Genomic DNA, 25,621 nt, shown 5'->3' on the forward strand with positions numbered 1-25,621 from the left:
CTACAAGAGACGGATTTTAAGGATAAAGACACAGATAAGTGACTATGGCAAGGTTGTAGGACACAAGCTCAATACACAAAAGTCAATTTATATGTATATACTAGCCGTGAAAAATTAGAAAAATGAAAATAAAATCAAGTGCACTTATAATATCATTTAAAAATAAAATATTAAAGAATAAAGTTAACAAAAGACGTGCATGGCCTGTACACTACACTCTACAAAGTATTTCTGGAGAAAAGTAAAGATGTGAATGAATGGAGAAACAGTTCATGATCACGTGTTGAAGATTCAATATTGTTAAGACTGCAATTCTCCCTAAGTCGATCTATATATCCAATGCAATCCCAGTCAAAATCACATGAATATCGAATTCTAGCTAATGATGTACATATGGAACTTCTTGGGCGAGTGTATGAATGGCTACGGTTTACTTTGAAATGCATCGAAAAATAAGATGGATTTATGACTGAATAGAAGCATTAATAGATAAAAATGTGGTAAAGCCAGAAGAGTAAAATATTAATGGAAAAATCTAAGTGGTGGACATATGGATTCTCACTGTAAATTTCCTTCAACTTTGCCACATGTCTGAAATTTTTCGCAATAAAATATTAGGAAAGTTATAATTATGAAATAGGTCCAACATTTACAAGAGTACAGAGAATAATCAAATGAACACCCACGTCTCCCACCACCCAGAAGAACGAATAGAAGATGCAGGTACAAAGCTCCCTGGACCTTCAACCCACCGCTCTCGATGCTGGCGTTTGTGTCCGCGCATATTTCATGCATTGACTACAGACGAATGCATTCACAGCAAATAGAATTGTATTGCACGTTTTAAACTGTATCCTGCTGTAGGTAGGAGCTGGTAATTTGCTTTGCTTTTCCTTTTAACCCTAGATTTTAGAGATTTATCCAACAAGTGTAGCACGAATTCATTTTCATATCTGCAGAGTATTCCTCTGTATAAATATTTAGCTATTTACCCCTTCTCCTCTGATGGACATCTCAGCTAAATCAGCTCAAGATGTGGCCTCTCTGAGCACAGCACAGTAGCGAGGTGCTCAGATGCTGGGAATCGAAAACCCTGGCTTCGTGGCCTAGACGAAGTCACTTATCTTCCTCAGCCTCAGCCTCCCCAGGTGACACATGGGGATGGTCCTGCTGCCTCCCACTGGGACCATTGACAGCAAGTAAATAAGATGGAGGGACGGGAAGCGGGTAGCAGAGTGCCTGCCACACACAAGAACTCAACACTCGGAATCAGAAACAGAGAGAATGTGGAAACCCCGGGGGGATGGCCACCCCATTCACTCAGGCCCCATCAAACTCCAGCTCTCCTTCACAGGGTGAAATTTCCAAAAGGGATAAAGACCCGAATGTGGCCACCAGACCCTCACTTCCAGCCCGGGAAGCACGTCGGGCAAACCTTTCAAGGCGATTTAAGCTGGATCCACGCAGCTTCCTTCTTCACGGCCACTGACACACTGCTCTGCCCAGCAGGGCCCCGGCAGGGTCTCGGGAAGGGACGAAGCACCCCAGCACTGGCAACAGTGGGGACCCCTGTTCAGGCGAGACTGTATTTTTAACTTTATTTAATTTTAATGAGTTTACATTTAAAAACTGAGACTCAGTTGTTGGGAATTGTTCAGTGTGCTTGCAACAAGTTGGGCCTACTGTGCCACCCCGGGTCCCAAGGACCAGCGAAGGGAGGGATTTCTGCAAGCTGCCATAAGCTGGAGCTGCGCCCAGAGCGATGGGAGAGGAGCCACCAAGAGGCGCTACAGCCACACATAAGGGCGTGCAGCCCGCCCAGCAGGAGGGCAAGAGGGACACCAACTAGCCTGTCCCCTCTCTCTTCGCACTGTCTGGTCTCCAGTCAATGCCTGTCATTGGCCAAACCAAACGGACACAGGCATGCACATGCACACACACAAACACACACAAACAATTATCCAATGATGTTTAGGCTGCCAGACTGGTAGTGATAGGCTTGACACATCATTGGATGTGCACGCCCTGCGAGCATTTCAATCAGGGAGATGGTGCCCAGGGACGGGGCAAGCATGAACAGAGAGAGGGAAGAAGTCTTGAGGCTGGATGCCAAGGTCAGCCAAGGTCAGGCACCAGCCACCTGCAGATAAGTGGCCCTGCCACAAAGCCCTGGCACGAGGGAGCAGCCGCTCTTCCTGCTGGCCCTCGGCGCTCTCTCCACTGCACCCTCAGGCAGGAGAGCATCCCGGAGAGCAGAGGGCAGGCAGGGTCTCCTTGTCTGTGAGGAAGCCCTGAAGAGAATCCTTCCACCTCCCAGCATGACTTCCAGGGTTAAAGTGACAAAACACCTAAGTGTGGCTTGACACAAACTTAGTGTTCACTACATGTTCAGCCACCGCCATAATCTAGGTACGCTCCCGTTTTCCAAAACTGCGACCTGAGATAAAGCTCTCCACGCAGATCAAACTCCCCTCCCGCAGCTGGAACCCCCCACCTCTGACACTGACACTCGTTGCCACCAGCCTCCGGCGAGCTCTCAGATGCCAGCGTGCTTGGAGGGAAGATGGGCAGCATCGGGGGTCCGCATTGCGTGCTGACTGACGGACACAGGCCCACTGCACGCGGCAGACAACAGCCAGAACCAGCTACATGTGTTCTGCAGGCTACACTCTGATCGGGAAATAACCGCCCGCCTTCCTGTCTAAGCTCTGCCGACATCTCAGCTCCAAGCTCCAGGCTTGATCTGGGCTCCAAGAGCGCAGATTTCAGAGCATCTGCGTCTATGCAGCCTCCTCAAGGGAAATCTGAGTTTTACTTGGGGGAAAAATTAATAAAGCCTGGATTTTGGGTGCCACCTGAGGAACATTCACCAAACAGTTGCTATTTTTTTTTAAGTGGGAAAGTAAGCATCGAGATTATTCACATACAAAACAGGGACCATGAGACCGGCGTGGGCTTTGAAGGGGGCAGGCCTGGCGGCAGTCCTGGCGCTGTCACTTTCTGGCTGTGTGACCCTTGGGCAGGTGACCCAGCACTTCTGAGTCCATTTCTTCATGTCAAAGTAGAGGAAACAGGCAAGTTCCCGAGCTGTGGCGAGGATGCTGGAGACCACGCACACAGGAATCTAACAGGGGGGCCTGGCACGTGATGGGGTCTCAATAAGCAGGAGCCACCGTCGCTGCTGCTGGGATGTGGTGGGTATAGGGGTCCCTGTAGTGGGTCATGGGGCAGCTTCCAGAATCCACTTAGCCGCTGCTAAGACTGGCGCAAAGCATCACAGGTAAAATTGCTGCCAGGTGCTGGGCTAAGTGCCGTCCTGCTTTATCCTGCATTATCTCCTCTACTCTTCACAGCCATCCCGAAAGACAGACATGGTGCTGGTTTCACTATACAGAAGAGGAAGGCAAGGCTCAGAGAGGTGAAGTAACCTGCACAAGGTCACACAGCCCATAAGGGGGAGTTGAAATTGGACTGCAAACCTCACTGATTCTAAGGACTGAGAAAACTTGCCTCCAGAGAGCGTCCTGGGCACACCACACTCTTTGATCATACTGCCCTACCCACAAACCTTCCTGTTTTCCTTTAATTGATCAAAACCTGTCCATCCTCCACAGCCGCCTCCTCCAGGAAGCTCGCCCTGGTTAATCGCCAAGGACTGCACTTATCTCCCTTCTCTGACGTCACTTGCTGTCCATGCCACTTCCTCAGGGACTTATTCTGTACCTTGCATTGCCAGCTAATGCTCCAGGTCAAGAATGTTTTCTCCCTAAAGCCTTCTACAGCCCCTGCGTGCACAGACGATCTTCCTTAATTTCAGTACCCAGCAGAACAGGTCTAATGACTTCCGTAGTGACTAATTGCTATTAGCCCCCTTCTTTATATACATTCAAACCAGAAGCGACCAAGAAGAGCCAAGATTCTTCTATCAGATTCCTTTCTAATTGCTTTATTTAAGAATTACCACATTTGAGGGAAGAATCATTGACAGATGCTAAAATTCACGCACAAAAGCATTATCTGAAGAAGGATATTCGCAGAGTCTCAAAGCATCTTCCAGATGTTGTTACCACTAATTACAAAGGGGAAGAAGGCAAAGCTTCAGTGGAAAAACCAGGGAGACACCACTTTAACCAAGTAAGCAAAGCCAGCGAGGAGCCAGCACTTCCCTGGTGCTCCTGCCCAACATGCACGTCCTCAGACAAACCCAAACCGAGGAGCAGTCTCGAAAACGACCGGTCAGCACTCTCCAAAAGGACGAGGGTCATGAAAGAGAGAAATAAAAGACTGACGACCAGAATTCAGCAGACTCAGGAGATGTGACAACTCTACACAGCGTGGGATCCTGGACTGGGTCCTGGAGCAGAAAAAGGACGTGACAGGAACAACTGGCGTTTTCAGTAATGTCTGTAGATTCGCTCATAATATTATACCGATGTTCATCTCCTGGTCTTGACCTGGGTCACAGCAACAGACACAGCTAGATGGTGGATACTCTACAGGAAGAGCCCCAGGACTTGCTGACGGCTCAGATGTGGGGTGTCAGAGGATGGAAAAAGTAATTATGGTTTATTAGTATTTCGCCTGCGCAACCAGAAGGATGGGGTGGCCAGCAAGTGAAATGGGCGAACATGGCAGAGCACAAAGTTAACACTTCATAAATAGTCACTTAAAGCATAAACGGTCCCCAGTTATAGATGGGAAAACTGTGGCACGGAGAGGTTAAGTAACCTGCCCAAGGTCCCCCAGCTGGTATGTGGGAGAGCCAAGATTCAAACCCAGGCAGTCTGGTTCCAGAGTCCGAGATCTTAACCAGTGGGCTCTGCGGCCCAATAGGTTGAGAGATCAGCCCAGGAGGTTCTCTGTGTGACCAAGAAAGAGCTGCCTTAAGAAATCAGAGATGAAGCTTCCAGGACCTCTCTCAGCTTCAGACACACGTTTGGAGTAGAGGAGATTTCATAACATTTCAAAGCTGCTTGGAAGTGTAACAAAGATCTCCCCCTGAATCCAGCCTGCCACTGCCCTCCCGGCAGCCCTGACGCCTCCAAACCCCACTTCAGGACCCTTTGCTGAGAGGCTTTTTCAATGCACAGTCTGCTCTAGGTACTAATGTCTAAGAGCATCTATTTCCATATTAGAGAATAACTGATTTGACTTTTGTTCACACTGGCCCCTCTCTGAGTCTGAGACAGCAGTGCACCATGTGAAAATCGCGCCCATCTCTCCCCTTTCCATCCATCTTCCACTCTGAAATTAGATCTCGGCAAATCCCGTGCACATTCACGCTTTGACCCAGGGGCTCATCTGAGCCAGAATGAAATACGTCACGATTCATTCATAAAAGACACGATTAAAGCAGACAGTTATGTAGGGAAATAATACGTTTCCCTAGGCCTAAAAACAGTGCTTTATTTTGAAAGAATGGATACACAATGGACCACAGACAGCAACAGAACTCGGACCCACCACCTGGCAGCCAACAGGCCAAAGGGCCAAGCCGCAGCCTCTGCAGCCAGAGGCCCAGCAAGGTCAGAACCCGTCCACACTGGCCAGCCTCCCTTTCCACCGCCTCTGCTTCCAGCTCGGGGCCCGCAAAGGACGCAAAACCCATCCCACAAGACGCTCACTTCCAGTTAGCCCTCCTCCTGCTCCCCCACGCCAGCAGCCCCCCCGAGCGAGCAGCCTGAGCCCTCCCTGGTCTCCACCGGGCACTTCCCAGCCGGCTGCCCGCCCAGGTCTCCGCCAAACCGAGCGATGGCGGCCGCTCCCTTGGTGTACAAGAGGCTCTGAACAAACAGCTGCTGTTGTTTCTCATTTGGGTGATCTTCACCTATTTCCACAATTTCAGTGCGTTTTTCTCCAGCCACAAAATAAAGCGTAATAAATAACAGAGGATCAAAAGGTACAAACTTCGAGTTATAAAACAAGTAAATCAGTGGGATGCAATGCACAGCACGGTGACTAGAGTTGACAATACTGTATTGCATAGTTGAGAGTTACTAAGAGAGTAAACCTTAAAAGTCCTCACAGCAAGAAAAAAGAAAAAGAAAAGAAAATTTTTGTAACTCTGTACAGTGAATGATGATAACTAGACTTAGTGGCGATCATCTCACAACATACACAAATATTGAACCGCTACGTTGTGCACCTGAAACTAACATGTTATATGTCAATTACACCTCAATAAAAAAATAATAACTAAACAGCCATCACATCTAGGAAACCACGGAGACAAGAAACTCCAGATGCTGATCCAGAAGTTTCAATAGGAAAAGACCAGTCCTGCTCTAGACAAGAAGAATAGTCCAGACGAGTGGTTTCCCGTGGGAGCTCTCAACTCGCATGCGCAGATCCACACCCCAATTCCCCCCTCCCCCACTGCAGGACTTCAGACAGGTGACCCCTAACCCACCTGAGCCCCCGTTTCCACATCCATAATGTGGACATAAACAATACTTTGTACAGCGGCTGTAATACACCATGAGAGACACAACGTGAGCCTGGCAGACACACACATAAAAATTTAAAAGCATGAATGAAGAGTATCAATTAACACAAAATAGTATCAATAACAGCATCAATGATAGTAAATAATAATATCAATGAGCACTTTCTGCACGCCTAAAGTGCACCAGACACTCCTCTAAGTGCTTTACATGCAGCAAGGAATTCACTAAATAACGCCAGTGACGATGGAGGGGCGGTTCCCTTTCCCGTGAGGCACCTACTGGTCCCTTCTGATTCATCCCGAAACACACAAGGAGCGAGGGCTGTGGGGTGAAGGGCACAGCTCTAGAGCCAGACTACCGGGCTTCACACCCACCCTCCCCACCCACCAAGGTTAGAATCTCGCCCTCCCCCCCGCCGCCTTTGTAGCACTGCATCCCCTTTTTTCCAAAACTCTATCAAGAGTTTCAAAATTCAGATGCCCACAGGAGCCAGACGGATAACGTAAGTGAGTGCGGTGGGCCAGGTGTGAGGCAGTTAGGAGTGGTGAGGACTGGGGTAAGCTGGACAATGCGTGGGACATCTAAAAGGGGAAGCCACTCCTTACTGCAGCCGACTGTTGCCAAGCGGCTGGATCTTCCAAACTTTCCAAGAAGATGGTCTGTGAAGCCTCCCTATTGTTACTAGTTGGCAACTCTTTTAAATATTTTAATGAATGCCATGTGAGCTAAACGAAGCACACGTCTGTGAGCTAGCTCTGGCCACGGCGCCAGTTTGCAAACTCTCTCCTAGGTGCTTTGGGACGGCACTCAAGTTTAAAGAAAGATGTGAGAACATTCCTTTGGTGGAACTGCGTCCTCTTCGTCTCTCTCCCTCTCCTGCCCCTGCAGCTCCAAAGCCCAAGTAAGAAACTGGAATCCAGACGGCTCCCCGAAGGAAGGAGCCCTCGCAGTGCTGGAAGCCCACAGCCCAACCAGAAGTCCCCGGGGGTCCTGCTTCCTGGCGGACGGTGCTTGCTGGACCTCCTTCTGGAGGCAAAGCCAGCGTTAGAACCCACCTCAGCTCTAGAGTTAACTTCTGTGAGGAGAAAACACACCCGGAGGGGTTTCCACTTGCCAACGAGGTAACACTTCAGGGCCCTCCACAGTCTGCGTGCTGGATCCTCTTCCAGTCTCGTCAGGCTCCCCCTCCCTAAACTCACCCTCTGCTCTGGCATGGCCGGTCCCCACGCAGCCCGGGGTGCAGCAGCTGCCCCTGCCTGTCTTCCAGAGGCAGTGGGCTGTGGGGTGAAGGGCACAGCTCTAGAGCCAGACCACCGGGCTTCACACCCACCCTCCCCACCCACCAAGGTCCCCTGTGTGACCTTGGGCAAGCTCCTTAACCTCTCTGTGCCTCTAGAAAATGGGGATGAGAGTAGTACTTTCCTCCTTGAGTTGTTTGTTGTCAGAATTTGGGAGTCAGCTCACGTAAACAGCATAGGATGTGGCCTGGACTAGGCTAAGACCTGACGGAAAGTTAGCCAGTGCTGTTTAAGTCATTCCCCTGGCCTGCAAGGCCTTTCCCAACCAGGCTTCAGGGCCTCCCTGACCACCAAGCCATCTGCTCTCCCTTCCCTCAAACTTCTCCCCAACAATGTTCTCTCCATACCAGGGATGGCAAATGAGTTTAGTCTTAACCATCAACCCCTCCACCTCACTAGGATTGGCAGGGGCTGCCTGGAGTGGTGGGCGCAATGCTGCAGTAGATTAGTGATGTCTGCCTTGGCGAAGAGAGTGAAGTGCTGCAGTGGATTAATAATGTCTGTCACGGCCGCAGGCGTGTTGCAGTGCTGTGGTCGATTGGCTATGTGTGCCTTGGCAGAGGGAGCAGGGAATGGCACGAGTGTGGACACCCTTTCTTTGCCGTTTTGCTCTACACCGGGCATCCGGCACCACCTCGTGTTGAAAATATCTCTGTAGAGCAAGAACTGGGTTCTAGGTCACCACAGCCCCATTAATGGAGTGACCAGCACAGGGCAGGGTCCACACTAAGTTCTAAATCAGGTACCACCGAGACTAGTTCCAGGGCTCCAAGCAGGACCCCCACTGCCTGCAGGCTGCTGAGCCCACCTGGGGTGTGCCCGGGCCTCGAGATCCTGCTGCGGCTCTGAGCACATGCCTCCACATAGGCGTGACCTGCGCTGGCCTCCAGCAGAGTCAGGACAGGCTGGACTCCTGATTAATTGCCCTCCCCCCCTCACCTGCCCCCCCGCAGAACAAGCCCCCTTACGCTGCCTTTCTAGGTCCCCCACCTCAGCGGCTGACACCTGGAGACAGCACAGGCTGCCCGTCAGTGAGGACGCTCCATGGGCCAGGCACTGTTCCAAGAACTTTATTAACTTGTTTAATCCTCACAACAACCCCGGGAGATAGAGCCCATCATTATTCCCCATCTTACCAATGAGGAAACTGAAGCCCAGAGAGGTTTGGTGACCTGCCCTAGGACATACAGCTGGTATATGGCAGAGCCACATCCTACTGCTCTCCAGGGACCTTTGTGAGCAAAATGAGCTAAAGACAGGCTTGTCCCCCTAGCACAGAGAAGTTCCCCGCTTCTTGCAATCCTAAAACCGGGTCCTCATCATACAGATAGAGACTGCTGGTGTGCTTTACCAAAGGTCTCTCTGCTGATGAAAAACTGAGGGTCTGAGACATTGCTCAGAAAGCTCTTTCTTGTGTTTGGAAACTGGAATCCATTCACGAAGCCTCCACCTCCACGCAGCCCTACAGGATTCTGCCTGGGACGTCATAGGGTCAGCGAGAGGTTCGAACTCTCACGCGAGAGCTCACAGAGGCTTCCTGAAGGGGGATCCCTGGGACCCCACAGCCCGAGGCCGCTCTCAGAGCAGTGGTTTTCAGTCCCGGCTTCACACCAGAGCCACCGGCGGAGCTCAGGAAATAGAGATGCGCGGGACCGCGCCTGGTCCGCTGTGCTGCGTGGGTCTCTGTGTCGTGTTTGTAAGTTTGCTCCCTACGCCGCATACTCAGCAAATGATCGACACCCACTTTGATAACTGACCATGCACGGGTCACCGAGAGTGGACCCCCCTTGCACCAGCCCGGCAAAGCCTCTTACCGAAGGGTGAAGTGGTCTGCCACGGAGCCACTGGTCAGGGAGACCAAGAAGGTGGCCGCGTCGCCCTCCCGGATGAGGTTCAGAGGCACCGAGACGACGACGTTCGGGTCCAGGCTCACCAGGGCCCACTTCAGGTCGTCCTGCGTCGGGTAGACCACGACGCTGCCGATCCGCTCCCGGGCCTCGGACGCCTGCCGGGGGCCGTCCTGGCCCGAGTGGATCTTGTTGTCCCACTTGCCGTCCTCCTCCAGCGGACAGCGGCCGGCCGGGTCCGCCGGGTAGAGCGCGAAGAACAGCTCCATGGCGGTGCCCCCCAGCAGGGCCGGGATCTCCTCCTCGGGCTCCAGGTCCAGCCCGGAGCTGAACCACTCGGGCAGCAGCTCCAGCTCGGCCACGCACAGCCCCGGGGCGCCCTGCAGCCGGCAGCTGGCCGCCACCTCCCGGGCCTCGGGGAAAGCGAACATCTTGACGCACGGGAGGTCTTCCGCGGGGTCACCGTCCTCCCAGGCCATGCCGGCGACGTAGAACAGGGTCTGCACCTTGGGTCTGTTGGAGTAGATGGAGCTGTCGAGGATGTGGGATCTCAGCTTCCAGCTGAAGGGGAACTTCGTCTTTCCAAAGGGCGTGGAAGGCAGCAGGAGCTCCCGGGGAATGACCTTCAGGGCTGAAAAGGGGCCGTAGCTGGCGTTGACGGCCGGGGGCGCCCTGGCCCGGTAGACGAAGAAGGCCTCGGTCCGGGCCTGCAGGCTGGCGTTCCTCGTGACGTCCTGGTTGGCTTCCTTGAGGAAGAAGGCGGCCTCTGCGCCCGCGACGCGGAAGCTCGTGGGGAGGTAAGCGGGCAGCGAGGAGAACCTCTGGAGGCTGTCCGCGATCCCGCGGCTCTCCGACACTGCAGAGAGAGCAGAGCACACGCACGGTAAAGCCGGGTCCCGCAGGGAGCGAGACGGGGGCGGTGCCTCTCCACCCGCCCCTCCCAGCTCCCCGCTGCGCGAGGCCCACAACCAAGGAAAGTGGGTCTTCCAAAACTTCCAGGGCGCAGCGGGAAGGAGCCCCAGGACCACTGATCCAGGAGCCCTGGGGCTCAACATACCCCCGAGGGACAGCATCACCTCCTCTTGTTTTTGCAAAGCCCCAAACTCAGAGGCTCACGGTCATCTTGGTTGTAATCACCCCACACACACCCCCCCCACACGCACACAAGCCCGGGGCACAACCTGGTGGGGGACCATCGTATAGGACATGTTAGTTCTTTGATATTTATGCTTCTTTCCATCGCTCCTGTTTGTCGCATCAGCTAGGACATTCAGACATCTCCATGAGTCTCATTGAAATGTGGGTATGACTATGGCTCAGTACTCTCGCTTCCGGAAATCTCTGTTTCCAGAATACTGGTGAGAATGCATAAAGCTTTCTTTATCTACAAGGATGTCACTGCGGCATCATTCTGAACTGCAAACAAGCAAACTTGAGGGTGCATGTGCTGGACCCAGAGGCCTGGATGTGAATCCTGGCTCTGCCACTTCCTAACTGAGCAATCTTAAGCAGGTTACTTAACCTCTCTATGCCTCAAATGTCTTCATATAAAGTAGGATATAAACAGAAATTCCACCCTATTGGGTTATTGTAAGGATTCGTGAGTTAATAAATATGAAGTGCTTAGAACAGGGCTGGCATACATAAATGCTCAATCTTTACCTGCTATTATTATTAGTTATTAGTTTAAACCATTCAAAGGTTTGTCCGTAGGAGACTAGATGAACTCCACACTTTTACAATGGAATGACAAGCAGCCGTAAGAAAATGAGGCACAGCTATATGAACATACTTGAAAAGATGTCCACAATATGTCATTAAGTATAAAAAATTATGAATGTATCATATATGAGCATTATTTGGGTAACTTGTTAGGATTCTATATGTATATATGTAAATGTACCTATATATTTATGTTTGTATGTGTAGAGAAACCAAAAAAGAAAGATTTTTACTTCTTACCATCTACGTTTCTTGGTACTTCTTACCATCTATGTTTCTACTGTCTTTAAATTTGTTACAGCAACCAGGTACTACTTTGTTAATTAAAATATATACATGTACATAAACATGTGTATATATGTATGTGTGTGTTTCTTTCAAATGCAAAAACACAAACAGCAAAGACCCAATGAGCTTTTTCAAACTGAAGACAGCCCACCAGGAACTAGGGTCAGCAGATGAGGCCGAGAACTGACAAGGATTCTTCCCGCCCTGAAATAAACCTCCACCACTGGAGCTGGCCTCCAATGGGTGCATGAAGAAATGGGACCTGCGGTGGTGTTTAAAATGGAGCATCGCTGGATGGTAAAAGGCACTTAAATGCCACTCCTCTGACTCTCACTCCCGATAACACTTTTTCTGCAGCCATGACAAATTCTGCAATATTCGATTTTCTATTGATTTAAATATTTGTCCGCTTTTTCAGGGCTATCCTTGGTGAGCTCTCCTTTCCCAGAGGATGAGAAAGTTATAATTAGGAGATTGTGAAAAAGATACAACCATGTAGGGGCTGATGCCTCCTTTCTCCAAGAAAATGTTCAGAAGGCAAGTTCTCCTTAAAATACTGCATGATCTCACTTATAAGCGGAATCTGAAATAGTCACATTCATAGAAGCAGAGAGTAGGATGGCGGTTGACAGGGGCTGGGGAGAAGGGGGAATGAGCCGATGTTGATCAAAGGGGACAAAGTTTCAGTTGCCCAAGATGAATAACTTCTGGAGATCTAATATACAGCAAGGTGACCAGAGTTGTTAATCCTCGATTGTACACTGTAATTTGCTAAGAGGATAGATTTTGAATCAAATCTTCTTAACACACACACACACCCCCAAAATGGTAACTGTAGGGATAAGGGATATATTAATTAGCTTATTATAATGGTCATTTCACAATGTGTATACATACATCAAAATCAAATTGTACTCCTTAAATATATATACTTTTTATATGTCAATGATATCTCAATAAAGCTGTAAAAAAAAAAAAAGAAAGAAAGAAATTTAGAAATTTCTCCTTAAGTGTCATCGATACGGCCAGTCCTGTGCTGGATGAGTCACTGGAAGAGAAGGGTTATCACGTATTCACTCCTCCGATTATCTAACTGTATTTACTGCTCACTTTCATGTGCCCAGCCCTGGGCCAGGTAGGGCTATCACAGGGACAAAATGGAAGTGGTTTCTGCCCCGAGGAGCTGGCAAACTCTGGAGAAGGGCACGGCTAACCCACACAAAGCAATTACGAAACTGCACAAAGACCCTTCAAAATGCCCATCCCGGTAATTCTGCACCTAGGAATTCGTGCTAAGGAAATAATCAAGAGATCGGGAGGAGATGAATGTGCAAGTGTGTTAGTCACAAGCATGATTTATAACAGCAACCTGAAAACCCATCATCGAGGGAATGATTAAATAAGTGATTAAAGCCATGCTGTGTGTGATATGAGGCGGTCATCAAAACCATGACTTCCACAAACACGTAGTGTCATGAGAACATGCTTATAACATGCTCAGCGAAAAGGCAGACACCAAAACTTTAAATTATCCCAAATATGTTTAAAAAATATATATGTACACAACACATATGTATTTCCATATATACATAAACAGACACACAATCTCATCACTTTCATAGCATAGACCTGGATTTCCTCCAAAAGGCATCCTATAGATTGGGTAGGATTTGGATCCAAGATAGACGAGGGAGAAATGACTTTGAAGAATTAGCCTCATCTCAAGGAAAGTTTTAGCTGTTGCCGCCACCAAGGGGGGATTTGTATTCTGACAATGTCAAGCATTGCAGAAGCACCATTCCAGATAAAATTTAAATTAGTTTTTTGTTGGTTTATTTCCTCTCTCCAAACCAGGAAGTTAAATGCCAGGTGAATTTGCCCATGAATTAACTGGCAACAAGGACCACAGGCGGCAGGAACATCTGTCTCGGGTGGCGTGACAATATCCTTCAGGGGGGCTAAGTGGGCACACAGCCAACCAGATCTGGAAGTGACAGGTTCAAATTCTACCTCCTCATAAAATTTAGGAGGAGCCCAAGGCAAGGTTTAAATTCTAATTTATTTACAAGTGTGGAAAAGGAAATTTAAATAAATGCAAAGTTTAATATGCTCTGTTTTCATTGTGGATTGGTTTATTTTTTTTCTTCATCATTTATGTCAATATTTTGCACCTCTCAAAAACTGATTTATAAGCAATTTAAAGCTGTGCTTTCTCTCTTCTTTATTGTGGCCACAGCCTCCATTTCATCTGAAATAACAGTGTGAGGTTTACAATCCTGTCCCACCATAACTCAAGCAAAATGCAATACAAATTTTGTCTGAAAGCTTATATGGAAAGCCATAAACATCAGCAGCCAGGGCCTCATTTTGTCCTCAAGCCAGATTGCAACAAAATATGATATCCGAATTTAGGAGCATTTTATGAAGCCGTAGGACTATGTCCTGAGAAATAGATCCATGGCCTGAGACGCCAACACCCCTCCCTTTCATCCCCAAATGTCACATAGTGGCACCATCCTGCTTCCCACTGGCAGGGGGACCAAGTGGCCGGAATTCTGAATGCTAAATGAGGTCTAGTCAGTCCGCTGGTCTCCTCGAGGGCTTTCCGCCACCCTGAACGAACGGAGTGGGTGCTGAGAGCACGAAATGAGGACAGCTTTGCTCAGCTGAGAAGGGCTTCTCACCACTGCCCCCTTATGAGCCAAGAGAGAATCAAATCCAGGTTCGTCAAGAGCACAAGGTGCGCCAGGCAGATGATCTGCGGCTAAAGGATGCTCTGACTCATGCCACCAACCGTAGATGGCTCCAAGGAACCCCCAAAGAGAGCTTGGGGAAACTAACAACCTCCCACAATGAAGCAGCTTACATGGCACTGGGAATCCTGGCAGGGACTCTGTGACCCAAAGTGTGTGGATGGACATCACTGCTGAGCTTGGCGCACAGATCATATTCCCAGGCCTGTGCTCTGGTCAGGACTGGTGGGACCTGGATCCCCGAGCCCCACGAAGGCACAATGTGAACTTACTGTAACCCACAGACTCACAAACCTTTTCAGTAACATCGCCAGCCCCACCTGGAAGCTAATTATCCATCTTGTGGCCACTGGTCACCCACCTGAGGGTAAAGGCCGGTGACATTTCTGCAGCTGAATCTTTTTCTAATTCACACATGACATCTCAGGCATGGACAGCCAGGTGTAGAAGGCTCTCTTTTCGGTGGGCCAGGTGTCCAGGGCTTTGAAAACCACCAGCCAGAGAAATTCCTCACTGATCTGTCCAAGTGCAGCCCTGACTAGTAGCTGATAATTCACTGACACCTGGGGACCCCACACTGAGCTCACGGTCGTGCTGGCCAGGAGCTAGAGGGAGGCCTGGCAAACATTCACATCCATTCAGTACGGTGCCGTGGATGTCGTCTCTGGGGCAGAGGAACGAACCAGAAGACCCTTCCTGCTCATTGCTGTTTCCCACCCGTCCGCACGGCTTCACTCAGCGCCATCCCATGTCTCTCTCCGCCCGCACACTCGCTGCGGAAGCTCATCTCCCCCGTGTGAGCAGAGCAGGCTGCTGCTGCTCGTCAGGATTTCTCAGCTCAGGGACGGCTTCTCCGACCAGCGACCCTCCTGGCCCTGTTCTTCTCTGAGTGACTGGGAACTACGCTCCCCAAGCTCCTTGCTCCCTGGCTTCCGGATGTGGTCAGCCAGTGAGAGGCTCTGGTGGAAGATGGAGGGAGGGAGCCCCCGTCTCCTCCTTGCAGTATTTACTAGTAGAGAGAGTCTCTTCTGTGATTCCAGCCCCTTAAAGAGCCCCCTCCATGGGCGCAGCTCCCTGTAGGCAATAGTTCTAATCCTTTCTGGATGGTTCCAGCTTCTGGGGTCTAATAATCCAGCCTCCCTCCCTTGTCACCCCAGTCTAAGAGGTGGTAACAGCTTCCTGCTGTCACTAATTTCTGGATCCTTTTACCACGCCCAGATGGTACTTTGCCATGCCCAGTTTGGTCTCCCAGATCTTCCATCACCTGAGTAACTAATTCCCTTTGTTAAATTCCCTCTGTTGAAATAACTAGAGTGATTTCTGTTTTCTTGGCTAAAGCCTGACTAATGCATCCAGTCCCTAATCACGTCATCCTGTTATATTTCTTCAACGCCACTGTCACCATCTGAAACTAGCCCTTGTATTTTCACTAGTCCACTTATTTACTGTCCATTTTCTCTCCTAAAATTCTGGCTCCACGAGAGCACAGATTTTGATGTCCAGTTTGGTGCTCAATCTCCAGGATCTAGTGGAAGAAACTAAATAAATATTTGCTGAATGAATGTCCATCAATTAAGCTGCCTCGGTTTCAAGCTTGAGAGAAAAAAAATCTCACTGTGTTCCTTCTGAGTCTCTCTCTGGCTTCTTCCCAGGGTTGTTAATAGATGCCATTACCATTAACACATCATTTGCCCATCACGTTATCACTCCATTCACTTCCTTCTCAAATATCTTATTGCCGTGGTCACTAAGCTGGTTGGTAGGTTTGCCAAGCAAAGAGCTGCAACTCTTCTCAGGCAAGGAGAAAATACCCCTTAAAAAAGAAACACACCATTTTCAGAGCACCTGCTATGCACCAACACATCTAGGCATGTTTCACCACTGCGTCGGTTGATTATCACAATAGTTGTGAGATGAGGAGTCTTAGTCCCTTTCAGAAAATGATGAAACTGAGGCACAGAGAAATTGAGCAATTTGAACATGGTCCAAGCCAGGATTCCAAGCAGCTCTGTCTGATTCCAAAGGCTTTCCACTTCTCTGCGCTGCTGGAAGGCCAACTGGCCTGGCGGTTCTACGAGGAGGCGGGGAGTTAGCCGTACAGAGGTCAGCTGAAGGAGCTGGAGTCCAGGGCTCACAAGACCAGGCTCATGGACGCATCCCCATACAGCTGGTGAGGGTTTTGTTGCTCTAAGGTCACGGGTGACTATGTCTCCCATCCCAGGTACATGTTACCAGCTTGGACTCTCAGGTAGAGGAGAAAAATCGGTACAACTGACCCAGGGCATCTCAACCCCGCTGCTCACCAAACAGCCAGGGACCCATGCTTTTATGGTAGTGATAACTGTGGAAGAACACTGCTACCTATGAAGCATCCTGCACATCCTAGAGCCTCAGGAGGCACAGCCAATGCAACAAGTTGGACTAAACGCTCTTGGATGGAGGAGGCCAATAGCATGTGATCATTTATTCATTAACAACCAGCTGTGGTGGCATGATATCATACATTCCCATTCAGTTTGCTCCTGCTCCCAACTGCGTCCCTTCCTGGTACCCTGGGGACCAGACTCTTCCACATCCCAGCATTTGAAACCAGTCATTGGCCACAGAACCAAAAGTCGGTAGCAAACACTTGACTACAGAATTCAAAAGCCACCAGGATAAAAGCAAGATGGAAAAAGTCAGACGAGTTTCTGCCTCTCTCAACCTGAAAAAATACCCCAGGGGCTGAGAGAGAAGGAGAGACCACACAGACAGGAAGGCCACCCGTGCCAGCCAGTCATCAGGCAGGAGCGATGCCTGCCTTTGTCCCAAGATTCTTCTCAACTCTAAAGCTTGGTTGCCCTGTGTGGCCAACATGGGATGTTCACAGGACCAGGAAGCAGATGTTAAGCAGACAGGAATAAAACAGGAAGCAGATAAGAAGCAGGCGGGGGAAATCAGGAAGCAGATGGGAAGGAGACGTCCCTTCTCCCAGCCCTAGCCTTGCAGTCTGGTCTAGCGCCCCCCATTGGCAGAAACTAACAGGAAACAACTGGCCAAGAGAAATGTGGTTTGCAGATGCCCAGCATGGCCGACTACAGAATAGAAAGGTAAGTTTGGAACTAAAAGACATTACCTTCACAACTGACAGATCCCATTTGACAGAAGAGAAAATTAAGGCATAAAGGGGTTAAGTCACACTTGTGGTAAATGACGGTGCCAGGACAGGATCCCGGCTCCATAGTGTGCGCCCTAACCACTACCCTGTGCAGTTCTGTATCGAGGAAGCTGGAGGAGGGAAGAATTCTTATTCCCCAATCTCCAGGCAGTCCTGTAATTCCGTTTTGTCCAGAGGGAGACACGGAGACCCTGCAGAAGTGTATAAGGTAAAACCCAGAAAGTGGGCGTTCTCAGAAAAGAACCCATGTCTCCATCAGAGGCTGCAGAGGGTGGCAGGTGTCGTGGAGGACTCCTAGACGTTGTCGTCTGTAGAGCTATGGATGAAATAAGAATACAGGAACAGCATCCAGTCTGAAGGGAACAGATAAGGATTCAGTTCAGACACATGTGAGTGAAGGTAAAGGGGAGATGACAGGGAGACCGCTGAAATATGAATGTGGGATTCGGGGGAGGTGGACCCTATTTCATTTCCACACAAAGGTAAACTCCTCTAGACATGGTGTCACAGCATAAACTATTCCCGTCTTCTCTAAGACAGGGATTCTCAACCCTGGCTGCAGAGTAGACACACGTGGCACAGAACATATATATTATACCTGGCCCTGCGCCCAGAACCGATTTAAATGCTTTCAGGTGGGGCCCAATTTCTTCTCTGTTCTCTCAACGACTCAACAGAACAGCGGTGAGGAGAACCACCACTCTGAAAATTCGAGGACACTCCTGGGTACACAGTACGTGCGTTGTGTACACTCAAAAATTAACAGGCATGCATTCTCGTGAGGGCAAGTCCTGGGTCACATACCAGCAAGGCCACTAAGGGCCAGATACAACTACAAATTTAAAGTGGTAAGAAAAGATAAAATACGAGAAATAAGGCAAAGAAAAAACAAGAATGGAATCGTCATGGTCGTCGTCACCATCACCACCAGCATCATCATCATCATCGTCATCGTTTATATAATCCTTATCATGTACCAAGCACTATTCTAAGCATCTCACAGCTATTAACTGTTTTAATCTTCATAATCTTCCTGATTATGAGGATTTGATTATTACCCTCACTCATAGATGGGGAAACTGAGGCACAGGGAGGTTAAGTGGCTCGCCTAAGATCCCATAGCCAGTAGGCGGCAGAGGCAGAATCCCGTCCAAGCTTGCAGCTCCAGACAGAGTTCACTCTCTTCGCCACTAGGTTCTGCTGCCAGAGGAAAGGTCAGCAAGCAACAGCCACACTGTCAGGGCTGAGGGCGGTGACAAAAGGGAACCGCAGATGTGCCTCTGAACCTCCCAGCTCGCAAAGCACGAGATGAGGTCACTGCTTGGACACTGTCCACAAGATGAAAGCAAGGAGCAAAGCTGTTTCTGGCTCTGAGAGAGATTCCTCTGGGGGGTGCCCCTGAAGGAACCCGGAGGGACACAACAGCATTCCCACAATGCCCCGGGAGTTTATTAGCATGCTTCCTACGGGGCTCTCCGTGCCAGGCGGGATGGAACACTGAGGGACAGTCAAGCAAAAGTGATTCTGCGGAGGACAAGGAGTGTGCGCCAAGACAGTTGGCAGCTCCTGGATGGTCTGGCCTGATAGAAAAATAAAATCCAGATGACAACCCTAGAGAATCCTACCCTTCTGCCCTCTAAGCCAAGGTCTTAGAAAGAGGGACGTGGCAGAGCACTTGAGATTTTATTCTCTGGCAAGATCTGGGGGTCCAAATATTCTACAGAGACGACCAAAGGCCAATGCGCATAGTTTATAACATAACGAAGAGTGTTATCTTTCCTTTCATGATGTGGACCACTGCTTTTATGCCGAGAAAGTCCGTCGCCACTATCCCACATCAAATACACACTCCACTCTATTTCCACTCTGGCTTCCGTGTCGGGTGTGTGTATACGCAAGTGTGAGTGTACAGTTTTACATTTAATTCTTTTTTATTGAGGTATGTTTGACAAATAAAAATTGTACGTACAATCCGGTGATTTGTTATACATGTACATTGTGAAATAATCACCCCAATCAAGCTAATTCACATACGCATCAGATGAGGCGATAGATACGTGATTAGCTTGATTGCGGGGGTGGAGAGTGAGAATACTTAAGGTCTACCCTCTTAGCAAAGTAATCAAGTATTACGTTTCATTCGGGAACCATCTGAAGTTTCTTTGGTGTATAATGTGAAGTGAGAATCTGATGGATGTTGAAAACTAACACACGCTGAATTTAGCCAGCAAAAGTATTTTATTTGACTTCACAGTTTGGGGGTGTTTTACTGAAAAAAAATGCAACGGTATTTGGAGATCGGCTCTGTAAAGAGGTCATTAAGGTAAAATGAGTCATTAGGGTGGCCCTAATGCAAGAGGACTTGTGTCCTTATCAAAAAAGGAGATGAGCACACAGACACGGATGGAGACCATGTGAGGACACAGGAGAAAGATGGCCATCCCCGAGCCACAGAGAGAGGCCTCAGGAGAAACCAGCCCTGCCGGCATCTCGATCTCGGATTTCTGGCCCCTAGAATTGTGAGAAAATAAATTCCTATTGTCAAAGTCACTCAGTCTGTGGAACTTTGTCATGGCAGCCCCAGCAAACTCATACAGAGGGATTACTGTCACAATCCTGCCAGCTGGACCTGCCTGCCATTTGTCTTTGGGTTCACCTGGAATCATTTTGTCGAGCTGCTCATGCCAAAAGCCAACTGGACTGTCACCCGGAGGTGAGGGTCTGCATTTGGGTTCTGGATGCCTCTCAACTTTCTGCTGTATTTTTCTACGTGTTTTCAACTTTTCTAGAATGAACATGTCTTGCTTATTCAAGCTAAGAGAAATATTGACACCTTTTCTTTAAAAAGAAAAATAGGGAATTTGATTTTAAGTGGCAAACTGAGCACACTCATTTCCTCTCAACTCCACAGAAACTTCACAGAAATAAAAGCGTAAAAGTAGAAAAAGGAATAAACTTATTAACCAGAGAAATGGAGGAGGACCATCTGAAGATAAAACATTTTGACAAATTTATGAAAGAAAATAAGTGGACGACAGTGCATTGATGGGCAAGACAGCAGAGGAAACCTTGATCCAGAATATTCTGTATGTGCCTCAGACGGTCTAAGGGCTGCTATGCCCACCAGGACCCCAGAGGGACTCTCCACTCAATGTTGGCACATAGAGTCAGGACAGGGGTGAGAAGTGGGGCTGAAAACCAGGAGAGTGACTAAATTCTGTAGATAGACACCCACACCAGGCAGACCTCCTTCCGATGTCCCCACTCTGAGAAAAAGGCAGAATGCTTGGTATTTATCCCCAGTCAAAAATCAACTCTTCTCTAAGGAAATTGAATTAACTCTTAAGAGAAATGCCAGGCATTCAAATGCGGGTGTTGGTGCTCGCATCCTGAGAGGGGATGCAGGAGCAACAGCCACCGTGCAACCATGAGCGCCAACATCACACGCTGAGAAAGTGATGCAGGACGTCGGAAGGAGCAGCCACAGCAGGAGATCAGAGGATTAATAAAGCAAAAAGCTCCTGCTGGCCTTAGCTCCTGTGACCAGGGGTTTCTGTGACGTGGGGCCAAACACAACAGTAAATGGTAAGAAAGGAAAATAAGGAGGCGTGTAAACCAGCAAAATCCTCCTGTTTTATAGAGAGGGCACTGCTGTCTAAAGTCGTTCACTCCAGAAGTAGGAGAATAGGATGCAGAATTACAGAAAGGATCACAAGCAGAACGGAAAGCAGAAACAGCTAGACAGGGCTGACTTTGAAGAGGGAGATCAAAGAGACAGAGGATGGAAGGCTATCATCTTTCTTTGAAGGCTGGGCTGTACCGTTTAATTTTCTCCAGACGCATGCGTGACCATGAGGGTGAGTGGCTTTGTCTGCACGAACCCGAAACTAGCCATGCAGGCAGGGACAGCACTGAACAGACTGCTGGAAACCTGAGTAGGGGGGTGAGGAGAGTGGCCTTAATCTAGACAATGAGGCATCATGTCTGTGAGAGAGATGGCTGCCTGTCAGAACACAACAGAACAAAATAAAAACCTTTCCATCCACAGCATTGGATATGGCTGCTCGGCCGGGGGCTTTCCCAGCCTCTCCCGCATCCAGGCACGGCCATGTGACTAGTTCTGGAATGAAATTCGAGCAGAAGTGTTGTACATCACTTTGAAGCCAAAATTGATATTTTTTTCCTTCCACTAGTGAGGAACAGGGCACTCTGAGGCCCCAGGGCATGGCAGAGGCAAAAGCTGGAAGGAGCCTGGGCCCCTGCGTCTCCACCTGGAGGAGAGTCACCTGCCGAACATGAACGCCCACACTGGACGTGAGCCGGAAGTCATCTCTCAGTGTGTTAAGCCACTGCTGGGTTTATTTATTACAGCAGCTAGTGATACTTAACTAGTACAGCATTGGGCAGGCTAACAGTTGGAACAGCTGTGATCCTGCTCCCACTGCAAAGCTGGAACAAATTGCACAGCCCTTCCCTAATGGACACTGCACTTTTATTTGCAAGAAGAAGATAGACACTGAGAGAAACAAAAGTGTTAAGACAACGTGAGAGGTTTCCATGGGGCACCAGATGTAGAAGGAGCATCATTAAACGGATTATATAGATCTTAGTGACAGTAATTTTGACCTCCTATAGGCACCGTCAGCTGTTAAACAGTAGGAATGTTGATGACCTTGTTCTAATTTCCATTTATATTTATTCTAAATTGGACGCCTCAGAGATTGTTTAAATAAGAAAGGGAAATTCACTAAATGAGGCTGACAGTTCTGCCACTGTCTGATTGGGAGGCAGCTGAGGCTTACGAGGGGCAGAGGACACCTGGGCTGGAGTCCCGGGTCTGCCATCAGCTCAATTTATGTACCAAGACAAGTCACTTCCTCCCCCTAAGATTCAATTTCCCTTTGCATCAAATGGGGTGTCACCTACTGCCACCCATCAGGGACACACTATGAGGGAACCCAGTAACGTGACTTGTTATTACGCAACTGCATTAACACGTGGAGCACATTACTTTGGACTCCTTGCTAATTCAAACCAGCCTTCCATTCATCTGGTCATTGCTTATATCAAAAATGATTCTTTCAATCCATAGAAAACCCATACCATGCAAGTCTAAACAAAATTGGAATTTAATGGCACTCATAGCTGGAGAGGTTAGGGGTAGGCTAGCTCCAGGTCTGGCTGACTCAGCACTTAAACAACGTCATCAATATGCATCTTCATAAATGTCCTTCAGTTGATGAAAGGGTAAACAAGTGGTAGCACATCCATTGAATGGAATACCATTCAGCAATAAAGAAGAGGAGATGATGGATACAGGTAACAACATGGTTAAATCTCAAATACCTTACGCTGGATGAAAGAAGGTGACCTCGAAAAGCTACCTACTGTACAATCCCATGTATTTCCATCCTAGAAAAATCAAAATTAGTGGGATCAGTGACTGCCAGGAACTAGGGGTTGGGGAGGGTTTGACTATAAAAATTCAAAACAAAAGATTGGGAGCGGAGGTGATGGCACTGTGCTGTGTCCGAATTGCTGTATCAGTTATATGACCCTATGCATTTGTCAAAAACTCAAAGAGCTATACGCCAAAAAAAAGTGAGCTTTACTGAAAGTAAATTTTTAAAGTTTTTGTAAAGATGCATTTTCATCCACAATTCTGCTCTCTTCCATGGAGCTGGTTTCATCCTCAATCTCCATGTCGCAGCAAGATTCGTGTCACTGAGCCTCTCATTTTCCTCCTTCAAATCTAACAAGAACCGTGAGGGTTACTTTCCTGAAGTTGAGGGAATAAACTCTCAGTGTGTCTCCTTGTCTCTGATGGGTCACATGCTCATCCCTGAACCAATCGCTATGGCCAAGGGAATGGCCTGTTTTGATTGGCTCAGCCAAAGTCATGTGCCTCTTCCCAGGAGCTGGAGAGAGATCAGCTGTAGCATCATCAGGGTACCATTTTGACAAGAAGAACAAGGATGTCCATTGTAGGACACAACATAAAAATCCGCCCTATCACCCAAATGAAACCATTCACACCAAGTCGAGGCTGACATCTTTACAGCCAGTACTACTCTCAACTCTGTTGGTGCTGAAAAAGAAAAACCAGGAATTTATGTCTGGGGTTACAAACCAGACATTTTAACAACTACCCTGCAGAAACATGTTTAGAGTTTGAGATAATCTGTTTGAAACACAAGTTGGAGAATCTGAACCCAGGGCCCAAAATAAACCAACGTTCACTGCAGGCGTACTATGCCTCCTTAGGGTACTGAGTCTTCAGCAGTGACCTCAGTGGGCAGTGACAAGCAAGCATACACAGGGCCAGCTTCACGGGCGTGTGACCATGCAGTCCCACAGGGCTCCATGCTCAGAAGGGCCCATGCTTGGTTTAATGCTCTGCTGTCACACCCTTGACCTCTGAAATTCTTGAGTTTTATCTTTGAACCCGTGCTTCATAAGTCATCTAACGAGACCATGAAGCACGCACATGAGCAAAGGAGAGACGGGCGACATGCTTGTCTCCAGGTCCTCACTGCTCTATCTGCATATTGCATTCTGCATGCCCCATGAGCACAGAATTCCGTGGACCCATGAGGCGTGGCAGTTGAATGAGACTCAAAGCAAGTACAGGTAAGCGTGTTGTCTCTACGACAAGTAAGCAGGGACACTGACAGCTCAGAGACGCCATGTTTTCTGTTCAAACCAGAACTTGCTTCAGATGCAGGAAAAAGGCAAGGACATTCTAAGAAACACAACCAGCCAAGAAACCCTATCCTACTCTTTCTTACTCCTCTTATCTTCCTGTATTAGCCAACAACTTATGCTGAAAATGGATGACACGGAAGGAAAGGGAAAGACAGCTCCTTTTCCTTTGGGTCCTTCCTTAGTCATCAGAGAGCTGAAGGGAGAGGATGTTGGTAGAATGTGTGCCTGTCAAGAAGTGGAATAAAAACAGCTGGCTCGTTCTGGGCAGCATTTCCGTTGATTTGGTAAGAAGAAAATGCATATGCACGTATGAGCTACAAAACACGAATTGTGTCATTTTGAGGATTCTCCAGTCGGGTTAATTGCACTTATATTTGCATTTACAATGGGTGTTGCACAATTAAAAAATGAATGATATACCACATTAATAGAAAGAAGGATAAAAATCATACAATCCTTCTCAAGAGATGCAGAAAAAGCACTTGGCAAATACGATAACGCACCATTAAGCCATGCTAGCTGGGTCCGTCCAAAATCACTCGTGGAATAGCTTTCCTTCTCTTTCTCATTTTTTTTAATGCAGTCCGCTATTTTCCAACACATGAAGTAACTACAGGAAGGGACACTAATGTCCAATTTCCTAGCTTGTCCCTCAATAATCTGCTTTCGTGAATCATTAAGACTGTTTTCTAAGGGTTAAGTGTTTAAACAGCGTGATCTCAGACGCGTTAACATCCTCTCACAATCCTGTTGACTATTCAATTGCTTGAAAACCCCTTTTCACCCACCACAAAAAACGCCACAAACTTAAGCCTATTTTCTCTCTGAATTCCTTTCTCGGGACCGCCAAGAGGGAACGGCGCCCCAGGACGCAGAGCTGTGACCAAAGGGACAGGCGGGAGGCACAGCCTGCTTTTGAGGAACTTAAAATTTTAATTGAGAAGAGAAGACAAATCTACATTTAAAAAATTGATAACAATAAGAGTAAAATATGTATTGTTAGTGTACCTGATATAAGTTATATGTGCTGCCAAATTTCAGAGAAAGAGATCCACATTGGTTGAGAATTATCACAAGTTTGTCATTAGTACCCAATGAGTGAAATATTGGTAGTAATAATAATAGTAATAACTAGGAATTGTCACGTGCCTACTATGTGCCAGTCACTGCTGTAACTGCTTTATGTGTATTCGCTCTTTACACAATCCTGTGATAGAATATTATGCTCATATGTTATATTATTAATATTATTATATAATTATATAAATAGTATATCCATTTTATAGATTAAAAAAGAAAGGCACAGAGATGTCAAGAAACTAGCCTAAGGTCACACAGCAAGTAAGGGGTGGAGCCAGGACTGGGCTCCAGAGTCCAGGCTCTAACCGCTGTTCTCTGCTGGCTC

At 48.2% G+C, this 25,621-nt stretch overlaps 1 protein-coding gene across 1 annotated transcript in view; it reads right to left on the reverse strand.

The window, feature by feature from the left end:
• Positions 1 to 10,787, reverse strand: part of LOC124227126 (transmembrane protein 132B) — a 212,144-nt gene extending 201,357 nt beyond the window's left edge. Inside the window, exons 1-2 of the mRNA XM_046641014.1 lie at positions 10,757 to 10,787; positions 9,559 to 10,447 (exon numbers count right to left, since the gene is read on the reverse strand). Of these exons, the coding sequence (XP_046496970.1) occupies positions 9,559 to 10,447; positions 10,757 to 10,787 (920 nt within the window). The remainder of the gene's footprint in view (positions 1 to 9,558; positions 10,448 to 10,756) is intronic.
• Positions 10,788 to 25,621: the final 14,834 nt, after the last annotated feature.

This window comes from Equus quagga, chromosome 15 (genome assembly GCF_021613505.1).
Source record: "Equus quagga isolate Etosha38 chromosome 15, UCLA_HA_Equagga_1.0, whole genome shotgun sequence".
Lineage (NCBI taxonomy): Eukaryota > Metazoa > Chordata > Mammalia > Perissodactyla > Equidae > Equus > Equus quagga.